The sequence below is a fragment of the Echinops telfairi genome, unplaced genomic scaffold (genome assembly GCF_000313985.2).
Source record: "Echinops telfairi isolate 266 unplaced genomic scaffold, ASM31398v2 ScPeMD7_7469;HRSCAF=8507_1, whole genome shotgun sequence".
NCBI lineage: Eukaryota > Metazoa > Chordata > Mammalia > Afrosoricida > Tenrecidae > Echinops > Echinops telfairi.
The window spans coordinates 106,788,954-106,797,087 of record NW_022111373.1 but is presented as its reverse complement, the minus strand read 5'-3'; the positions used below and the strand labels follow the sequence as shown (position 1 = coordinate 106,797,087).

General features: G+C 41.6%; 1 protein-coding gene across 2 annotated transcripts in view; it reads left to right on the top strand.

Annotated features, from left to right (window-relative positions):
* The window catches only part of NNT (nicotinamide nucleotide transhydrogenase), a 110,821-nt gene that overhangs the window by 75,320 nt on the left and 27,367 nt on the right, over positions 1–8,134 (top strand). For both annotated transcript variants that reach the window (XM_030888865.2, XM_045285358.1), the window contains 2 exons: positions 5,772–5,931; positions 6,763–6,844. In XM_030888865.2, the coding sequence (XP_030744725.1) occupies positions 5,772–5,931; positions 6,763–6,844 (242 nt within the window). The remainder of the gene's footprint in view (positions 1–5,771; positions 5,932–6,762; positions 6,845–8,134) is intronic.

Genomic DNA, 8,134 nt, shown 5'->3' with positions numbered 1-8,134 from the left:
AGTCTGCCTGCTCTGTGTCAGTCTGCTTCTGTGTCAGCCTGCCTCTGTGTCAGCCTGCTTCTGTCAGTCTGCCTGCTCTGTGTCAGTCTGCTTCTGTGTCAGTTTGCCTCTGTGTCAGCCTGCTTCTGTGTCAGTCTGTTATGTGTCAGCCTGCTCTGTGTCAGTCTGCTTCTGTGTCAGCCTGCTTCTGTGTCAGTCTGCTTCTGTGTCAGCCTGCTTCTGTTTCAGTCTGCCTCTGTGTCAGCCTGCTTCTGTCAGTCTGCCTGCTTCTGTGTCAGTCTGCTTCTGTGTCAGCCTGCTTCTGTGTCAGTCTGTTCTGTGTCAGCCTGCTTCTGTGTCATTCTGTTCTGTGTCAGTCTGCCTCTGTGTCGGTCTGCCTCTGTGTCGGTCTGTTCTGTGTCGGCCTGCCTCTGTGTCGGCCTGCCTCTGTGTCGGCCTGCTTCTGTGTGCAAACGCATAGCCTTGGAAGCCCTGTGGGGATGGCTGTGCTCTGCCCCACCGGGTCACTGGGAGTTGGAAGTGGGAATGGACTCCCTGGCAGAAGGTTTTGGGTTAATGGCAGAAAATTGACAAGTTCAAATCAGAACAAAATGGGTTTATTATGTGGGAGGGAAGGAGTGCACCCCAAGTGCCTAAGCTGAAATCCCTGAAATTGAATTTTTGTTCTGACAAAGAATTCTTTTGGGTGTCCTCTGAGCCTAATGCTGTGGTTGCACAATTCCTAATATTACAATAATTGAAAACTGCTGACAGTGTCTAAGCAACTAGCACAAGTGACTGATTTGCTTTTCCACGGTTATCACAGACAGTATAAGCGTGTGAAAGGGAAGTCTTATGTACAACGGACACGAGTCAGAGAAGGCAGACTCATATATTGTCCATGGATAGTGATTGGGAGACGGAAAAGCCAGGCAGCCCTCTTGCACATTTCTTTATGATTTGACAGTCCTTCTCCTTCAGATAAGGAGCCCTTGTGATACAGAGGGTTAAGAGTTGGGCTGCTAACCAATAGAGAAGATGAGGCTGTCTGTTGCCTTAGAGGTTAATCACCTGGGAAACCAAAGAACCAGTTCTCCTCTGTCCTATTGGGTCCCTGTGAGTTAGAATCAACTCTTTGGTAGTGGGTTTGTGTTTGCTTGTCTACTTCAGATCGGATCCAGATTGCCTAGAAGTAGAAGGCTTGCAGAAATGGTACAGCAGTTTTAGACATTTGCACATTAAGTGAGAATAGAACAGAATGAACTGACTCAAAAGTCAAACCAAACAAAAAGTTGTTTTTCTTTTTTCACTTTGCAGTAATTTATTAGGATGTAGCCAGGTAACGAGAAACGCTTTGTTGTTGTTTTGTTGTTAGTGCCATTGAGTTGCCTCCTAAGGACCTTCTGCATAGCAGAGTCCAGTGTTGCCTGGCCCTGCAGCATCCTCATGATTGCTGCCACTCGAGCCCATGCTTGCAGCCACTGTGCTGGCGCATCTCATGGAGAGTGTCCCTCTCTGTTGTTGATGCCTCCTTTGTGAGCATGACAGCAAATGGCATATACATTCTTCCTGCTTGGCTTTGCTGTATGACCTTTCCTTTGTCTTCATATTTATTTAACAGTGCGCTTGAAATTATGTGAAGTAAGGGGCTCGTTTTAATGTACCATACAGTTTTCCTTGTAGGGCTTAATAGCTTAAAAAGAAAGTCTTCGTTGCAAACACTTGGTCGTGGAGACTGAGTACTCTTTAACCTGTGGGTCGGTGTCACAAGGGACAATCTCATTAATCACTTCTTGTTAGGTGCCATCAAGTTGGTTCCGACTCATAGCAACCCTATGTACAAAAACCCGAAAGACTGCCATCTTCACAGTTGTTCCTCTGCTTGACCAACAGATGTTGGTTTGTCCTTTTAGCAGTCCATGGTACTTTCAATATTCTTCTCCAGCACAATTCACATGTCTATTCTTCTACAGGCTTCCTTATTCAGTGTCCAACTTTCACATGTGTGTGAGGCAATGGAGAATACCATGACTTGGGTCAGGCACACCTTAGTCCTCAAAGTAACATCCTTGCTCTTTAATACTTAGAGGTCGTGTGCAGCATATTTATTTAATGCAACATATCTTTTGATCTCTTGACTGCCGCTTCCATAAACCTTGATTGTGGATTTAAGCAAGGCATAATCCTGACAACTTCAACCTTTTCTCCATTTATCATGATGCTACCTATTGGTCCACTTGTGAGGATTTTGGACTACCTTACATGGAGTTATAGTCCATGAAGGCTGCAGTACTTGATCTTCATCAGCAAGTACTTCAGTTCCTCCTCATGTTCAGCCAGCCAGGTTGTATCGTCTGCATATCACAGGTTGTTAATAAGCCCTCCTTTAGTCCTGATGCCACATTCTTCTATAGATAATCCAACTTCTCTGATGATTGGTACAGTGTACAGATTGAAAGAGTGTGGTGAGAGGATATAACCCTGATGCACATCTTTCCTGATTTTAAACCATACAATCATTTAAACCATTTTACCCATAGAAACTCTCAATATTGCAATTGGAGCTTTGAATTGTTTCTTTAAGTTCTTTCAGTGTACGATATACTGAATGTGTTCTTTCTTTTACTTTTCTCACTCTCAGTGTTTGCTCTTTTCATTATAGTATTTTACATTGTCTCCTTGACTTGCCCTGTGAAAATTTCTGTTCAGTTCTTTGACTTCATTCATTTGCCATAGCTACTCTATGATTTAAGAGCAAGTTTCAGTCTGTTCTGATACTTATGCTGATCATTGTTTAATTTCCCGTTTTTTAATGACTTTTTGCTTTCTTTGTGTAGAATGCCTTTGATATCATCCCACACCTCACCAGGTCTTCTTTCATTAGTATTTAATGTATCAAGTCTGTTCTTGAGATGTTCTCAAAATTCAGGTGGGCTATAGATATTCAAGGTCGCATTTTGGCTCTTGTGGACCTGCTTTCATTATCTTCAATTTCAGCAAGAACTTACAGATGTGCAATTGGTTGTCTCTTCCGGTGTTGGCCCCTGGAATGTTGGTTTTTTAAAAGTCATTTTACTGGGGGCTCATACAGCTCTTATCACAATACTTACATCCATCCATTGTGTCAAGCTCATTTGTACATATGTTGCCATCATCATTTTCAAAACATTTCTTTCTACTTGAGCCCTTGGTATCAGCTCCTCATTTTTCCCCCTCCCTCCGCTCCCTTCTTCATGAACCCTTGATAATTTATAAATTACTATTATTTTGTCATGTCTACACTGACCAACGTCTCCCTTCACCCACTTTTCTTTTGTCTGTCCCCCAGGGAGGGGGTTATATGTAGATTATTGTGATCAGTGCCCCCTTTCTTCCCCTACCTTCCTCTTCCCCTCCTGATATTGCTACTCTCATGGTTGGTCCTGAGGGGTTTATCTGACCCAGATTCCTTGTGTTTCCAGCGTTTATCTGTACCAGTGTACATGCTCTGGTCTAGCTGGATTTGTAAGGTAGAATTGGGATCATAATAGTGGGGGACAGGGGCAGCATTGAAGAACTAGAGGAAAGTTGTATGTTTCATCAGTGCTATACTGCACTCTGACTGGCTCTTCTCTTCCTGTGACCCTTCTGTAAGGGGATGTCTAATTGTCTACAGATGGGCTTTGGGTCTCCACTCTTCACTCCCCCTCATTCACATTGATATGATTTTTTTGTTCTTGGTCTTTGATGCCTGATTCCTGATCCCATCAACACCTCCTGATCACACAGGCTGGTGTGCTTCTTCCATGTGGACTTTGCTGCTTCCTGGCTTGGTTTTTAGCTGTTGATATTGGGCTTCTCCAGCGTCTCTTCCCACAGATGTAATCAATTTGACTTCTGTGTATCCATCTGGAGAAGTCCACATGTATAGTCTGTTAACTTTTGTGTTGTTAAAAAAGGTATTTTCTATGAAGAAGTCATTAGTTTTGCAAAATTCTATCCTGTGATCACCAGCTGATTTTATCACCAAGACTATTTTTTCCAACTATATTTTCCTTCCTTTTTGTTTCCAACTTTTGCATTCCAATTGCAATTTATTATTAATGCATCTTGAGTGCACATTTGATCAATTTCAGACTGAAGGTATTGGTACACGTCTTCAATTTCTTCATCGTTAGGTTTAGTGGTTGGTGCATAAACTTGAATAATGGTTGTATTTATTGGATTCCTTGTATTCGTATAGATACTCTCCTATAGCAGATGGCAATGTACTTCAAAATAGCTCTTGAAATGTCCTTTATGATGATGAACAAAACTTCACCTTCTTCTTCTTGGTTGTGTGTGCCATTCTCGACATAGTAAACCATGTGATTTTTCTGATTCAAAATGGCCAATGCCAATCCATTTCAGCTCACTAACACGTTGACTATTGATCTTTCTGTGTTCCATTTCATTTTGGACTACTTTCAATTTTCCTAGATTTTGTACACCACAGGTTCCAAATATTAATTGCTGTTTGCAGCTGTTTATTCTCATTTTGAGTTGTGTCACATCAGCAGAGGAAGGCCCACAGGCCTCCTTCCCTCAGGCTTTGCTCCATCACTGACAATAGCTTCTTTTCCTTAGGTTTTCAGTCACTGACAATGTTGAGACGCTGTCCATAGGGTTTTCAAAGGCTGGTCCTTTGTACAGCCCACTCCTTCGTCATAGTCTGGAAACTCTTGCGCGCGCGCGCAAAAAAAGAAAGAAAAAGAAAAAGTAAGAAAGAAAACAAAACCCTAAACATTTGTTGAAAAACGATGTTGCAGTGGTAAATTCAGAGATGAAAAATAATTTCGTTTTGAAGAGACCACATGGAATCAGCTTAATGGTCAGATCACTCTAAGTACATGTTTAACAAGTTGACTTTGGTGGGTAAACTACTGTGTGGTTCCCTTTTTCTCTCTCTAGGATGCTACCAGAGGTGGGCACACACTAATGACATGTTTTCAAGATTCTTTTCTCCATTCATTCTTGTAACAAAAAGGCACTGATTGCTTTAAGTCCGGTTAGGCTAATGTGGCTCTGTCTCTGCAGTACTGAAGGGTGCGGGTGATGGAACCTTGTTGTATGTTTGATTTTCCTTTTGAGTTCCATACCCCTGCAGCAGCTCACTGTCCAAACAAGGCTTTGGAAGTTTACAGTGCAAAAATGTGGTAGGACGTATTTTTTGTTAACTTAATTTCAGAACCCTGTAATTCAAAACCAGAAAGGATTTCTCAGAATCAACGAGTACTGAATGTTTGAGAGGTCTCATGTATGACTTACATTTTTTAGAGTTTTGTGAAACCTTGCCTCCATTTACATATAGGAGCATGAATGATTCATTTAAAACCTTGCGCTACATTAGGGCATTAACATCATCGAAAGCATTAATTTTTTCCTGACCCTCCTCTCAGTTCATTAACAGAAGTTATTAATGCTTTCAGTGATGTTAATGTCTATACATAAAGACTATTTCAGGTATTATTTTGTATACATTATCTTTGGACATCTTAAATGTACTTATTCCGAGTAATTTCTTTAACCTAAATGACTCCTGTTTACTGAAAACAGACCAGTGTGCAACTAATGGGAGGAGAAAGAGTGCTGCTGCTTGTCTGCTGTCATTTAAATTCTTGAAATACATTGTGGACGTTAGAACAAGAGTCTGGTTTTAAAAAAAAGGTCTAACTGATAAACTTCTTTAACGGATGCATGCAAGATTCATATAAATCTGAAAAACATAAAACAGTTGTGTGGCTGCAACTGATGTGGTTAATTTTGTTCTCCAGGCAATGAATCGCTCTCTGGCTAATGTGATTCTTGGAGGCTACGGCACCACTTCAACAGCTCATGGGAAACCCATGGAGATTTCTGGCACCCATACAGAAATCAACCTTGACAATGCAATTGAAATGATTCGAGAAGCTAATAACATTATCATCACCCCAGGTGAAAAACCAAAAGCGAAACCAAAAAAACTAAACAAACAACCACAGTGGACAGTGTTGGCGGTGGGGCAAGCAGGGAAAGGCTTGAGCAGAGACGTGGAATTGGGGAAATGGAGGTAGAACAGTGGATACCCACTGTACAGAATGGACAGAATGTAGAGGTTAAAGGAGAAGGACAGTAACTGAAGCTTTTGGTTTACCTGTAAGGACATCAGCATTGTTGGGAGACCGTTTTTTTTGGTGGAGAGAAAAAGTTTTAGAGACATTAAGTTTGAGGTGGAGCTAGGACAGTGGGCATGCTGAACCGTAGCTCAGATGACACATCTCCTATAAGATCATGAACCCTACTACCTATAGATTTATTTTAGCAAGTCACAGACTGGGAGTCATCTGATGACGGTTGAAGCCAGGGAATTGGCTGAGATTTTCCAAGGAGAGTGTGAAGGGCTAAGGCTGAAGCCTTGGGTAAGAAACAACCATTCTAGGAAACCCAGGAAAAGTCAAAGAGTAGCACAAGTTAAGAGGGCATCAGAAACATGGGGTCTTCAAAGCTAAGTGTTATGAAGACATTAAAAACAGACACAATGAGTGTGTGTGTTGGCAAGGAGAGAGAGGGGTGCCCAGATACAGAAGGTGCCACAGAAGGCTGACACTGATCATCAGGCTTAGCATCTGAAGTTTAGGCCAATATCTGAGAGGGTCCAGACCCAAAGTTTGCATTCATTTTTCATCAGGTCCATATTAACAGAGAGTAGGTTTTACTAAGGGAGAGGTTCATTCATAAAAATTCAAAATGAAATACACCCTTCTGTGCTTTCAATGTGCCTCGCAGGCTACGGTCTCTGTGCAGCCAAAGCTCAGTACCCCATTGCTGATTTGGTCAAGATGCTCACCGAGCAAGGCAAGAAAGTCAGGTAGGTGCTTGTGCGGAGAGGCCGGGGATGTGTATAACTTGATGCACGTGGCAATAAAAGTAAGTATGTGACTTTATTTTTCTTAATATGACTATTTTTTAAAGTGGAATTTTAGGTCAAGAAACCCAGCTGTAGGACACCCTTCTCTATGGGTAGCCTTACTACCTAGCTTTGGCGCTTACTGTCCGATACTAACCCAAGTAGGCACAGATGCTTTTCAGGAAGGGACATTTTACGATTCCAAATTCCAGGGTACTTATCAATGGGTAAGTAAAATAGCAGTCTTGCTTTTCTGTGATTTGATTTGGCACGCAGGAGGTCAAAGTATTGGAACCCCAGCAAATTGTGTCTTTCTGGTGGCTGTTGTTTATGGTGAAGACAAACAGGTGGGCTTGAAGAAGAAGGCTTTGAAGGGTAAGAGCCAGAGTCAATCTGTAGGCTCTTGCCTTTTTGCCAATTTAGCTTTTAAACTCTCAGGGTGGAAAAGACTGATGACATTTTCTTTTTCTCATAGCAACTATTAGATTAATGAAGTTGAGTGGCCATGGACTCCACGTTTGAGGATAGGATATTGAGGCTGGGTTGTGAGCAGATTGACAAAGGCTGTTTCTTAGTTCTGGGGGAAAAAGTCTGAGGAACATAGCAACAAGGCCATTGGGTGATGAACTGGCTCTTTTCATCAGCTCACCGTTGGCTCTCCCTTCTGGAACACCGGTGTGTCTAAGTTATACCTGGTAGACTTGCTGCTTTATGTGGTGGCGCCGACATAGAACCACAAGTCAAAGAGACAGGAGATTGTGTCTGTCATAAAACAGAATTAGTTTGTTCACTAGAGTATTAGCATCATTCCTATTGACATCACTCTTACAATTTTGGGTAAGGACAGATAATAGAAAATGAACCAGATATGTCTAGACCTAAGCAGAATATCAGTATACAGGACTAGACACAGAACCGGATATTTGTCGCCTTTGTTTTAAGCCTGTCTCCCCACATCGAATGAACATTTAAGAGAGGAGGCATCGTTTCTTTCGCTTTGTTTCAGATGCCCTTAGACTGGAGACCATGGCTTTCTCTGTCTCTCTTTTTAAAATGGATTTATAATTTTTTTAACCTTTCTACTACTTTTGGAGTTGGATTACTTCCAGTGTCTATTAAAATTTTTAAAATTTTCATTTATTTATTTTTTACTAACAGTGTTTTTGTTGTCACAAATAATCTTTTTTTGGGGGGAATGCTCCAGGTACTAATAGTGGTAAAAGTGGCTTACATGATGACATCAGAGAGTTA